Below are 14643 nucleotides of genomic sequence, written 5' to 3'. Positions count from 1 at the left end.
ATGAATATTTACATTATTTTATATGTGGAATATTGTTTATAGCTAAGCCAAATAATGTCTTAGAAGATTTATTTTCTCATATGAACTTCAATTTTTTTCTATAGTTAATAATTGTCTTGTGTTTTCTCATACATAAGTAGTTCATTTTCCCCTCAAATGTTCCATGCACAGGAATAAATTCTGTAACTCCCAAACACACTAAATGACCTACCTCCTTTTATCATTTAGAGATATTCATCCTCTACTCCCTACTCATTCTCATTTAATAGGACACTTTTTAGTTCTGGCTCATAGCTTGAATTGTACAATTCCCTTTACCAATTTCCTACAAATTCCATTTGCCTATTTTCTGGTGTTCATATGTTCTTCTTTCTTAATTCACTTCTTCATTTTGCTGAGGCATTTCCTCCAGTAGCATCCAGGAAAGGGTATGGTGGGGCTCAGTTTTTTTAGTTTTTATATGTCTGGAAAATGTTTTACTTTTACCCTTGATCGATAGTTCAGCTGAGTATGGAATAGTAGGTTAAAATTGTTTCCCGCTATATTTTGAAGTTATTGCTTCCCTATTTTATATCATTTTGATGTTTCTTTTCCAAAAGTCCAATGATATTCTGAATGATATCTTTTGTATGTGTGCTGTCTCTGCCCCTTTTAGGATTTTCTTTCTGTCGTGTCTGTTCTGAAATTTCATGATGAGGTGAGTCTTTATCGTCCCAGGGACTCTGTGGGCCATTTCAGTTTGGAGATATGTCTTTCAGTTCTTGAAGTATTTCTTTGATAATTTCTTCATTTTGTTTTCTCCTTTCCTCTCTTTCTAGTTCTCCTAGATTAATCTACTGATTTCCTTTTCTTTTCTATTTTCTCTTGCTCTTCTGAGAGATTTTCTTGATTTATTTCTAACCTTTCCATTAAATATTTTTTTACTGCAGTTATCTTGTTTTTAATGTCAAAGACCTATCTCTCATTTACTTAATGTTCCTTTTTCACAGCTAAACAATTTTGTGTATGTAAATGTAAAGTATCCTCTTGTTTTTCTGAAGATAATTGGGGTAAGGAGAATGCATTTCTTTTCTCAGTTTCTTTATATCTGTTCTTACATGTAGGTCTCTACAAACTGGAAACTTTCTTCATATCTGGTGATTCTTGGCTGATTATATTTAAGAGTAAGCACTAAAACGATTATATTCAAAGGAAGCTGTTTTTGTGGATGGGAGTAGTCAAGTGGTGGACTTCACTTGAAGGTTATCAGTTACTGGTCCTTTCATTGGGATCTCCAGAAGACAATCCTCCAACCTCCCTCATGGTACAAGATACGTACTTAGACACAAGTTTCTGGGAAACACAAGCGAGATGAGCCGTGAGAGCCCCTCAGTTCATCCTGCAGACTTTTACCTAGTTCTCTTGTGCTCAGCCCTCTGATTCATCTCTGTCAAAGCTGGACCCCTGCAGCTCAGTTTCTCCAGAGAATATATCCCCTGTCTCCTGATGGGCAGAAGGAGAAGGGAACACCAGGGAGTCAATTACTCTACGTATTTTACATCCAGATCCCTCATCAATGTCATCTTCCAGGATGCTTAGTGCTTTCAAGCACTAAGTCCCTCAGCCATCTTCTCTCATGAGTGGAGTCACTTCTCTTCTTACAGACATTGCCTTCTGGAGGCACTACCCCTGTAACTTTTGTGATTTCTATCTATGAAGGCAGTTAGGAATCCTGCATCAGGCTTCTATCTTCCAAACTATTTTTGAAACAGTTGGTAGTTGTTTTCTCCTCTTCTGTTTGACTTGGTTGGATAAGAACTTAAAACATTTATTTAATCTTCAGTTAATGAGGTTTAGGAGGGAGAAAAGATAAAACTGTGTGGTCGATTTTACTGTGTTAAATTGGAATCTATGTTTTGTTTTTCCTTTTAAAATGTAGCATCTATTTTTAAAACTATTTGCTATATTTCTCTAAAACAACGGTTTTCAAACTTTTGTATGCATCATAATCACTTGAAGGGCTTGTGAAAACACAAACCTCCACCCTCAGACTGTCTGGTTCAGTAGTATTGGACGGGCCTGAGAATTATGTCTGACAAGTCCTCAGGCAATGCTGATGCTGCTGGTTAGGGGACCACACTTTGACAAATTCCAGTTTATACAAATGGCCTTCTTGTTAAATTAACTGTGGTCTGTTCTTTAATGTTCAAACATGTGTGCCTTCGGAACTTCTATTCATTCTTTATGACTCACCTCATATACAGATGGAGGAAGAATTTCTTGACATATAGAAAGCCTATGCTTCCCCAAAGTAACGCCTCAGTTATCTGCATTTTATACCTACTTATCTCATGATACTAATCACACTGGACACATTGGACAAGTCACATGGCTGACTCATCTGAGATAGAGTAAACTCTTCGAGCATGCAGCGTCTGTCTTAGTATTTAGATGTTTCTTCCTCCTCCTTCACCTTTCCTTCTTCTCAACTTCCTAGTCTCCTCCTCTTTCTTCTGCTCCTCTTTCTTCTTTATTTCTGTTACCTAACTCTCTGCATGGCATACAGAGGCATGACGAGTGGAATTGAAGTTATGTTACTAAGTACAAGCAATAGATAAGATATACATTTGGAATGTTTTCCTTAAAAATTATGGATATCTTAATTTATTCAATAGTGTATCATGTAACCAATGGCAAGTGCACTCTCAAAGTCAGGCATTTAGATTATAGATGCTTTGCTTAAAATGGCTGGTTTTTAAACTCTTCATTACCTGGCCCACAGAGTGATAAGGAGCTTACCTCAGAATCAAAGTCAATGGACTGCATACTCCACTGAAAAAATCTTGTCATAAAAGAGTCTGCTAAACTAGTGTGCTTAGTGCTTTAGTCTGCTTTCATTCTGGCATAAGCTTCTCATCTTGTTGAGGACCAGTATAAAACACTTTGCAGTTTGACACTGGTCTGCAGACTGTGCTTATTATTATTATTTTTTTTTAAAGAGAGATATAATTTACATACCACAAAATTTATCCTTTTAAAGTGCTTTTCAATATTTTCACAAAGTTGTGTGAAAATACTAATTGCAGATATCTAATTCCAGAATCATCACTACTGTCTAATTCCAGAACATATCATCACTCCCAAAAGAAACCTTATACGTATTAACAGTCACTCCCCATTTCTTCTTGCCCCCAACCCCTCAGAACCACTAATTCACTTTCTGTCTTTATGAATTTGTCTATTCTAGACCTTTTATATACATAGATTCATAAGTCAATATGTGGCCCGTTTTGTCTGACCTCTTTCACTTAGCATAAGGTTTTCAAGGTTCACCCATGTTGTAGCATGTATCAGTACTTCATTCCTTTTTATTTATGGCTATGTAATATTCTACTGTATAGATGTACCACATTTTGTTTATGTTTATCTGTTCGTTAATTGATGAACATTGAAGTTATCTCCAATTTTTGGCTATTATAAATAATGCTGCTATGAACATTATTGTACAAGTCTTTGTGTGGACATGTTTTTGATTATCTTGGCCTAGCAGTGAGATTGTTGGGTCATATGGCAACTTTATGTCTGATGTTTGGAAGAACTACTAAGCTATTTTTCAAAGTGGCTGTATCACTACATTCTTACCAGCATTGTATGAAGATTCCAATTTTCCATATCATTGCCAACATTTGTTGTTGTACCTTTGATTGTATTACAGCATCACAGTAGGTGTGAAGTAGCATTTCATTATGATTTTGAATGGCATTTCCCTAATGATTAATGATGTTGAGCCTCTTTTCATGTGTTTATTGACTTTTTATATATCTTCTAAAAGAAATATCTATCTAAACCATTTTCCCATTTTTGAAAATTGTTGAGTTATAAGCATTCTTTATATATGCTGAATACTAATCTTTTCTCAGATATATGACATAAATATTTTAAACCTTTCTATGAGTTGTCTTTTCACTTTCTTGAGAGTATGCTGCCTATACTTTGGATAGTATGCTCCATAGTCATATAGTAAGCTGAAGCTGCCTGTTTCATCTGCTGTACAAACACACAAACAAAACTATAGAAAATACTCCAGGTGCAAATGTGCGCTATGTTTGTATGAAAGTATAAAATAATGAACTTTCAAGCACCATCATTTTGGGCTGGTGAGTTAGAGCCTAAGCCACAATTTGGGCTTACACATTTTTATAATGGCAAAAATTCATTTTGTAAGATGATAGCTGCCAAATGTAGTGATTCTTCTGATGTATACAGGAAAAGAAAATGGAAAACCTTCTGGAAAGAATTCATTCACCATTTTGTATGTAATTAAGAACATTCATGATGAGGAGGTCAAAATAACAGCATTAAAAGAAGTTTGGAAGAAGTTTATTCTAACTCTCATGGATGACTTTGAGAGGTTCAGGATTTCAGTTGAGGAAGGAACTGCTGATGTAGTGGAAATAGCAAGTGAACTAGAATTCAAAGTGGAATCTGAAGATGTGATTGAAATACTGAAATCTCACGATCAAACATTAAAGAGTTAGCACTTATAGATGAACAATGAAAGTGATTTTTTTCAGATGGAAACTACTTCTGATGAAGATACTTTGCACATTGTTCAAATGACAACAAAAGATTTAGATTATTACATAGCTTAGTTGATAAGGCAGCTACAGCATCTGCAAGAATTAACTCCACTTTGGAAAGAAGTTCTGCTGAGGAAATGCTGAAAATAGTATTGCATGCTACAGACAAATCTTTTGTGAAAGAGAGTCAATCAATGGGGCCAACTTCATTGTTGTCTTATTTTAAGAAATGTCCACAGCCATCCCAGCCTATAGCAATTACTACTCTGATCAGTCAGCTGCCACTAACATTGAGGCAAGAGCCTTCACCAGCAAAGAGTATGACTTGTTGAAGGCTCAGTTAATTGTTAGCCTTTTTTAAGCAGTATTTTTAAAGTAAAGTATGTACCTTTTTAAAAAATGCAATGCTATTGCACACTTAATAGTCTACAGTATAGTGTAAATGTAATTATTATATGTACTGGGAAACCAAAAAATTCATGTGATTCACTTTATTGGGTGGTCATATTCATATATATGAATATAATAGTCATATTATTGTGGTGGTCTGGAATTGAACTTGCAGTATCTCTAAGGTATGTCTATAAAAGAAACTCAAACGATTCAATAGGAAGAAAACAAATAACCCAATTTTTAAAAATGGGCAAAGGACCTGAATAGACATTTTCCCAAGAAGACATAAAAATGTCCAACAGGTGTATGAAAAGTTACTTAATATCACTAATCATCAGATAAATTCAAATTACAACCACAATGAGGTATCACCTCATACCTGTTAGAATGACTATTATCAAAAAGGTAAAATATAACAAATATTGGAAAGGATGTGGAGAAAAGAAAGCCTTTGCATGCTGTTGGTAAATTAGTATAACCATTATGGAAAAGTGTATGAAACTTCCTCAAAATGTTAAAAATAGAACTACTGTATGTTCCAGCAATCCCACTTTTGGGTATATAGCCAGAATAATTAAAAGCAAGATCTCAAAGAGATATTTGAACATCCATGTTTATTGCAGCATTATTTACAATAGCCAAGAGGTGGAAACAACCCAAATGTTCATTGACAGATTAATGGATAAAGAAAATTTATATACATACAATGGAATATTATAAAGCCTTAAAAAGGAGGAAATCCTGTCATATGCCACAATATGGATGAACCTCAAGGATATTATGCTAAGCAAAATAAGCCAGTCATAAAGGAACAAATACTCTATGATTCTATTCATATGAAGTATCTAAAATAGTGAACATAGAAACAGAAAATAGAAAGGCGGTTGCCAAGGGCTGGGAGAAAGGGAGAGGGAGAATTAGTATTTATGGATATGGATTCAGTTTGCAAGATAAAAAAGTTCTAGAGATCTGTTGCACAACAATATACTTAACAGTACAGAACTATACACTTAAAAATGGTTAAGATTATAAATTAAAGTTACATATTTTTCACCCCATATGCCCCCAAAAAAGCATTATCTGTGCAAAGTACAGTTTCTAAAAAAATATGTATTTGGGCTAATCTTCCAATTCTGTTCTAATAAGTACATATAATTCTAGATCTGATCATTCCATTTAACTCAAATATGATTGAGAAGTCCTTATGACCAATGAAGATTGGAGTGCTGAGAAATTATGTAAAAATCACTAGCCATATATTTCATGAGTTTTATGAAGAATTTATTATTTTCCATAAAAAGAGAGAGAGAGAAAAACTATGGATTTGGAGAGGCAGAATTTAGTGGCAGATTAAGCCAAAGGGAGAATGATTATTCACATCTTGGTGTGACAATCTCAGTTGGTTCCCGGGTGAATTTTGTTCTATTTTGCCTGACATCAAGATTTCAACGTGCATGGCTCATTAGTGCTTGTAGGCATTTTTATAATGGCAATTTATTACACTTTCAGGTGACAGAAGCTGTCCTTTAAAGAATTGCTTTCTGACCTCCTCCTCTTTCAACCTACAACACCTGCTGAATGAAGTGGCCTGTACTCCTTTCCTGTCCCCATATAGACACTGGAAGTTTTTGTGTGCAGGAGAGCAGGACTGAAAAGCTTTGGCTGGAAGGTTTTTGTAGCAGCCTGCTTGTTGAATTGCCATGGATCAACAATTTCTCAATGAGAAGAAGATAGATGAGAAGATAAAGTATTTGGTAACTGTAAAGCTTCAAGCAGGAACTCAAGAAGATTTTTAGAACATCTGGTCGGAATTTATTTTTTTTAGGTAAGCATCCCCTTTTACAACCAGCATACATAAAGCATTAAATTGGCTTACCCCACCCCTTCCTAACAAGAGAGAAGCTGGTTAGATTTATTACTCCTTTGGTACAGGTCTGGAGGGAGAGTGAAGTGGCATGTGGAATTCCCATGAAGGACTCCCTTAAAATCTTTAGGACTCCTTTTAGATAGAATGTTTGTCTTCAATTTCTAACTCATTTTTAAGAATCTGTCTAGATTGAGATTGTGAAAGATCATTAACAAAAATAAAAATAGATAATGTTTCTGGATTTTTTCTGTAATATTTATGTACAAAGAAGGGATATCATCAACACAAAACTTTTTATTCTCTTATTTTTAAAATTGGTTTTTGTGTAACTGGCTCATTCTCTTGCTTGGTTAAATTTAAAATTTATTTTCCTTTGACAATAAAGGCCGAGTTAATTGTTTTGTCTGTGTCTGCCTTCATTTTGTGTGTCCATAACAATCCCCAAACACCAAACTGCATTGTTCTTATAATATGGAAGATTATAACTAACAGGTTTCATAATACTTTGTTTTTTTAAAGATATAGCACACCCGACCAATCAAACCAAATAACCAGTTATTTCAAGATTGTATGAATATACTGCAGAAGGGGAGCTGATTTCAAATCAGTGTTTTCAAGTTCATGGAAAATTTTAACACTTATGTTAGAAGAGTATATTTCATTTAATGATGTTGCTTACATGATACTGTGTTCATGTTATTATCCATGCTAGAATAATTTGAAATAAATCTCACTTTTTGAAATGTACACTATTCATATTTATTCTGTAGCATCCTAAGTGCTTTAAATATTCATCTATAGTAAAAATGTGCTTTGAAACCAATGTATATAAAAGGAAAATTTTCTAATTTATGATTTTCAATGGGCCTAGTTACTTCCCACGTACCTAAGCTGTCCTTTACTAAACAACTATGCAATCAGATGATTTCCAAACATTCTTGTATTTCTATTATTCTTTAGCTTTTAAAATAGTTCTGAATATTAGCTATGGCTTACATAAAACTTAGCCTTGTAATAAATGTGATCTATTATTTATGCAAGACTTTCAGTGATATTATGAAAGAGAATGTTTAGAAACTTTTTACATTCCAGGAGAGAATGAAATTGGTTGGAGATACATCCAAGCAGAGTTAAAACTAGTTAAGGAGCAAATAAAAGCTTAGCAAGTCAAAGGAAATTTTGGGGTACAATTAATTTTTACTGTCATCTCTAGGTATGCTATAAATTTGTATTAAAATAATTAAGATCAGACTGTAGGGAAACAATCTGGAGCCTTTACATTTCATTCAAAAGACAAACAATAAATCGAATCAATGGAGAGGATTATTATTATTTTTTTTACCTATAGCTATATCCAGATGGGGAGAAAAACAACCCCACCTTATATAGTTAGTACACTCAATTCAGAAACCACCATTTTTGTGTAGTAGCCAGTTTCTCTTCTTTCCTTGTTCCCCCACAGTGCCCTGCCTGCCTTGGTCATTTCACTGTTCATTAGCATCTCACCAGAAGAGGGAAGAAAAAAAAGAGGAGGTGAAATTAAGCAATCAACTTTGTTACTTGTTTAAAAAGGTGGCAAAGAGGTTGAGTAGAAGTTAGAAGAGTTAAAAATATATTTTTAAATTGTCAACGTGTTTTAGCAGCCTATGCTAGGCCTGTTAATATTAGAACTAATTAGTTAGCCAAGTTACAATGCATCTCTACAGTAGATAATCAGCACTGTCACCAAGTCCACTGTCTCTGGGGTTACAGAAGGCCTGGTTGATGTATATCTGGCATTTAGAAAGAGAAGTCAGAATGAATCTTTTTTTTTTTTTTTTTTTTAAATGAAATAAGGGGGGTTAGGTAATGATTTCTATTGTGGAAAGAGCTAAAAAATTATGTTTGTTAAAGATATTTGTCAAAGGATAAAGATGTTTACTTATGTACTTGTACCTGTGGCTTTTTCAGTTTACTAAATTAAACTTCAATTTTAAAAGAAGTAAAAGATACAGATATGTCTCAGAGAAATAGAAGATACTGTAGGGTGGCCTGAATTCCATATTCTGAAACTCAAGGAGAGCAAAGTCACAGAATGCTGAAGAATTCAGGAGTAGTTTGGTTTTATCTCACCTCCATCTTTTTTTTCCTTTTCAGAGAAACGACAAAAGTTTGCTTCTCAATCCCTTCTGTAAAAGCCCAATTGGGCCGGGTTCGGTGGCTCACGCCTGTAATCTCAGCACTTTGGGAGGCCGAGGCGGGCAGATAACGAGGTCAGGAGACCATCCTGGCCAACATGGTGAAACTCCATCTCTACTGAAAAGACAAAAAATTAGCTGGGCGTGGTGGCGCGCGCCTGTTGTCCCAGCTACTCAGGAGACTGAAGCAGGAGAATCGCTGGAACCCAGGAGGCGGAGATTGCAGTGAGCCGAGATCTCGCCATTGCACTCCAGCCTGGGCGACAGAGCCAAAAAAAAAAAAAAAAAAAAAAAAGAAAAGAAAAGGGAACAAAGGCTCAAAACACTGAAACTAAGAGCCAGATGGTTATTTCAAATATGCAGGACAAGAGGGAGCCCACATAACCATTTGGGAAAGATCCTTTTAGGGCTCCCAGAACTGAGGAAATCAGGTGGTACCACTTTGAGTACAGTATTTGACATGAATGAGTCACTGGAGAGCCACTTTTGGTAAGTTTAGGAATCAAAGAAAAAAGTCGCTCCACTGCAGATTGATCCATTTTTTTTTTCAGGGATAAACAGCAGATTATGGCTTCGGAGTCTGGGCTGTCCTTTATTGGAGGGCACGATGCACCATAGATTTTTATTTTCACGAAACAGACTCCAGAGGTTTGTGGCCTTCCAGACAGCAGCTGGCACCGGGCAGAGGCACAGACTACGGCCTGAGCTGCTGGCGACTGCCTCGCGCTTGGCCGTGCGTCCCTGGCTGCGCTGGCCAGCACCGCAGCCCGAGAGCTTCCCATTCCGAGCAGGAGGGGCTGTTCCTCCTTATATTTGGGGGAAAGGAGCTGGTTTGAAGGAAAGGAGGGATTAAGTTTGTAAAAGCGTTGGCTCCTCCTTATAACTCTGGTGCCTAATGGGGATGAGATGATAGCCAAATAAAACGAAGAGAGATGACCCCGTTTTGAGTGAGGAGGATTTCTGGATGAGCCGGCGATGTGTCCTGCAACTGTCGATTTGGCAGATTTGACTCAGTCAACTGCCAGTTGGTTTCCACTTCAAACACACCTCCCTCAGCCTATCGCTCTGACCAACTCCCCAGACTCGGGGTGGGGAGCGAGCAGAACAAGAGAATCAAAAGTCAGCCTTCTTTTGGTCTCTGCTCCTGGTTCTGAGCAGGCTGATGTTTGAGAGGAAAAGCCAGGACTGCTTGGGCTCTTTGGCGGGATTTGAGTGTGTGTGGGGGGAGGGTAGGAAGAGGTGGGAGCAGAGTTAGGCTGAGGACTGAGCGAAGCCCCTTATTTTGCGTCCCAGCTGCCCTTCCGGTCCCCAGCGCCCAGCCCCCGCCGCGGCTGGGTGAAGAGGAGGGGGCGAGGAGGGCGCAGGGCGTGGGGGATGCCCAGCAGCGCCTCGCGCCCGCGGTGGCGGAGGGGCTGTCTCTTTAAGCGCTCCGGAGGGGCTGGGGCGGGAGGGCGGCGAGCGCGTTTCCATGGCACCGGGGCTGCGGGGGCTGCGGGTCCGCTGGGCTCACTCGGTTTCAGTCGCTCCCGGCGGAGCAAGGGGCATGCAGCTCAGCGGCCACCGAGCCTCTGGGGCTCGCTCGGCCGCTCCTCTCGCACTCCCAGCCGCCTCTGACGCCTGTCGGGGCCAAGCTACTGCCGTTCCCGCCGCAGACAGACGCACCGCGCCAGCCTCGCGAGCCCCGCACCAACTTCTGCCGGACGAGCCCAACTTCTGCGCCGGGTTCGGACTTGCGGAGCCGGAACGGCGCGCCGCGCGCAGCCAGGGCGGCGGCCAGGGCGGATCAGCCTCGCCGAGATGTCCTCGCGACTGTGCTTCTGCGTCTGGGAGGTTGCCGTCTGGCCGCCAGGAAGCGCCCTACAGCTCCGGTTGGGCATGTAAGTGGCGCCGGCGCGCTCCGGAACGCTTGGAGAGAGCAGACAACAGTGTGCCCCGCCCCACCCCGGACCTGGCGCGGACACCGCGGGCCGAGCCCGGGAAGGGATCGGGGGCAGGAGGTGCAGGGAGACACCTGCGGGGGCTGCGGGCTGTCCCGGGCGGAGCGAGGCGGAACGCAGTCCCCAACGCGTCCTTGGGGAGCGCCAGCCCGGGAGCGGAAACCGCGACCGGGGCTGGTGTCCACCGGGTACTTTCTCGGCGCCTGACAGATTCCTCCCCATCCCCCCCACCCCGAGGTTTGGGTGTGTGCGTGTGTGAGCGCGTGGGATGTGTGCATTTTCTTTAATTTTCTGTTTGAAGAGTAATTGGCTAATGACTACCACTTTGTGAAAGGGTTTTGAATGAAATCCTGTCGAACAGCGAGTTTGACATTTTTTTTCTTTGTAGAGATCAATGACTTCGTGCACATGTTACCTTTCTTTCTTTTTTGAGAAGTATCGCCGAGTCGGACGGAGTGGTTTATTCCACAGGTTTGACCAGAGGCAAATCCCGGCTCATCTGCCGAAGTGAGGAGCTGGGGAGATGAGTATGTGAAGGATTGAGTGCTCGGCCACTTAGCTACTAGTCCCCTTATTAGAGAATTGAAGAGTTAGTAGGAAGGTGACTCAAACGCATCGTCTCAGGATGGGCATGGTTTTGTTCCGGATTAGAAATCATGAAAGCTAGGAGATAATTTTTGTCACCGTGTCAACCAAAGCGAGGAGCTCATGGGAAGTCTAAGTCTTTACAAATTGCCTAGTCCTCTTGACTGGCTGAAGTTTCACCTGAGTTCTGTAGCATCAGCGGAATCATCATCGAACCGCCTGAGAGAGAAGCCAGATCTAATTCTGCTTTTCGATTTCTGCTCCTGGGCGGTTATGAATAGACACCAGAGTGTTTGAGCATTTAAACATTTTTGCCATTTTGCTCCTACTTTGCTTCACTTTTGCTTTTCTGAAATGTGAATACTTTATTATAGAAAAATGGCTTAGATAAGTACACAAAGCCATCCATAGATCTCTGGGGCTTTACTTTTTCCTGTAAGAAAAATTCGATTTTGGGGTTCAAATTACATATTTCATTTCTTTCATGTGAAATTCAATCTTGACACATGGCCAGGGTATCAGTGGCATCTCAGAACTTCTTGCCTACATAGTTTGTAAATATGTATTTGGCGAAAATGCCACGTTTCTGGGTATGTGATTTCTCTTGAATTGATGTGTCTTATTTTGAAGAGAAGGTTGATTTAGACTTTTCTTCAGTTTATCTCAGAAAACACATCCCACTTTGGATAGCTTGTGCATGTGTAAGCCTGCACTTCTTAGAAACTGTCTTTTAGAAAGCTTGCAGAGTAGCCATACTCTTACCTTTGTAAGTGCCTTTATTTAAGTGGATCCTAGGTTGGCTAATTAGCTACAAAATCACCCATGCATCCTGAGACAAAACAGTCCCTTTGGAGAGAAACAGAAATAACAGAAATACCTACATCACTTTTGATATTGTTTGACTGTTTTACCTCAGGTTTCAATATTGACTCTTTTGTTGAAAACGCTGGAGGGATGACACTGCATTTTTTTTTTTTTTCTTTTAAGGATACTGCTACTGCAGCTCATTTATTTATCAAGTGAGATGAGATCAGATATTTAAAAGTATATACATTCTTAAGTGTTTAATACAGATGCTTTTTCCAGGATGTTATTGAGATCAGTCTGATGACTCTTAGTACTTTCTGAAATCTTGATGGGAAAAATCCAAATTTTGTAGTTCTCCTTGATATTAGACATAATGGTGGTTTCTTCAGCAGGAATCGTGTTGGGATTTAGTGCTAGGTTTCTTTAGATGCCTTTGCAATTGTAGGCATGTGAAAGGTAGCCACGTATAGATAGCACTTGGCTTCCGCATACCTGCCTATCTATTAAATTAAAGAGAATTATTCCTGAGATTTGTATTGACCTCTGAGGTCCATTATCAGTGAGAGCAGGCTTCTAATGAGGTGAAGACCGCTAATGAGAATGCATCATCTTACTGACTGGCACTTATAGGTCATTAACACAAGTAAAAGTTTGATGTAGCTAAACTTGTTCTTGAACAAATTTTGGAGTTGGGGTGACAAGTGAAAATAGGAAACAATTGTGCAGCTAACCAACAGTCAGCCTAAATTTAATGCATTGTGTTTATGGTGCATTCCTCCGAAGGTAAGCTCATTTTCAAAGAAATTTTTTTTTTTTAAGAAAGCAAAAGGTGAATGACATATGAATATTCCAACTCTAATGATAATTGATCTGATGACCTTGTCTTATCACATTTAGGAAATCGTGAATAATTAATATTAGGCAGATTCATAGAATCTGTATTTCAGGAAGAGTGCCTAAGTACCTGTTACTTACGGAGGCATTAGAAATCACAGGTAATAATTATCCGTTTGAATTCTTACATGCCAGGCAAATTTCTAGCTACTTTACATGTATTATTTCATTTAATCCTGGAAATGCCCTATGAGGTAGGCACATTATCATACCATTTTATGACAAAGAAAGAGACACAGTAAGGTTAAGTTACCTTCCAAAAATTCAGAAGATCTGGGTCTAGGCAGTTAGATTCCAGAGCTGAAGTTCTTAACACGTGTAATCCATTTCAGAAGGCTCAGGCCCAACCTCTGTTTTTAAGAAGTTCCTTTTAATCACTTCAATGCGTTTTCAGTAGGAATAGGGTTGGTACCTTCTACCTAGTGGTTGAAATACCTGTGCCGCCTTTTTTGATTGTTGCCATAGTTATAGGGTTATGTTGGCATTCTGTGGTGGGTATGGGGAGAGGTTGGCATGCTAATTGTCCTGCTATGGGTAGGATAGCTCCTCACAAGGAAGATCTGATTTATCTCCTCCTTATTGAGACTCTTCATAGGAAATTATACTCCTCTGTCATGGCTGTAAGTATTTGAGTATTAAAATGAGGGGGTAGGTTTAAGCTGGGTATTATAGAGTGAGAGAAGTTATCTGAGGCAAGTGCATTAAAAATTGGAGAGTTGTAACTGGTAATGGCATTTTGATAAAGGGATATTGAAGAGTTTACTTATGCTAATGGTACTCTGCAAATGTTTTCTAAAGGATTAAATAGGAGGAAATAAACTGTACTCTGGATCTTTGAGACATCAAAGGAAAATGATTGGCTGTAATGCACTCTATTAAAATTTATCCTTTGTAATGTACTCTTGTAAATACTTGTATAATTATCTTATGCATCCTAATGAAAAGTAGTAAACATGGGAGTGTTGCAGATATCATAGCAAGCATGAATGAATAAAGGAAGATGAAGTAGCTTAAGCTCCTGGGACATGTGATACTTGAATTTCTCTGATATCTGGAGGGAATTTTTAAACAATATGGCCACTTTGTGACTCAGCAGTAGTCTAAACTGTGTAGGACATTTCACTCCCATCCCCTAAGATACTACAGGCAGTTTTGACATCCCTAGTATGTCTGATATGAAACTGTCTACCCTTCTCCCATGACACGCATACATGGAACTATGTTTCACCGCTTAATTACAGGCTTAATTATAGGCTTCTGTAGTTAATATGGAAATTTAGGGTCAGAGAGAGAGTGACAGTGACTTAGATTTTATGAAGAATCAATGGATTTGGAAATAGAGCCGGTCAATAATCTATGATAATAATTCGGAATAGTGAAGGAGAGGTGACAGAGTTGTCTATTGTCCCCCCCACATGCTGGAA

The 14643-nt window shown here is 39.0% G+C and overlaps 1 protein-coding gene across 5 annotated transcripts in view; it reads left to right on the top strand.

The window, feature by feature from the left end:
- The first annotated feature begins 9267 nt into the window (after nt 1-9267).
- Nucleotides 9268-14643, top strand: part of LOC103221287 (EGF-like and EMI domain-containing protein 1) — a 476806-nt gene continuing 471430 nt past the window's right edge. For all 5 annotated transcript variants that reach the window (XM_073023479.1, XM_073023478.1, XM_073023476.1 and 2 more), the window contains exon 1: nt 9268-10873. In XM_073023479.1, the coding sequence (XP_072879580.1) occupies nt 10794-10873 (80 nt within the window). In that variant the 5' untranslated portion in view covers nt 9268-10793. The remainder of the gene's footprint in view (nt 10874-14643) is intronic.

The sequence above is a fragment of the Chlorocebus sabaeus genome, chromosome 15, assembly GCF_047675955.1.
Source record: "Chlorocebus sabaeus isolate Y175 chromosome 15, mChlSab1.0.hap1, whole genome shotgun sequence".
Taxonomy (NCBI): domain Eukaryota; kingdom Metazoa; phylum Chordata; class Mammalia; order Primates; family Cercopithecidae; genus Chlorocebus; species Chlorocebus sabaeus.
Note: the sequence above shows the minus strand (reverse complement) of the source record. Positions and strands in the feature narration are given on the sequence as shown.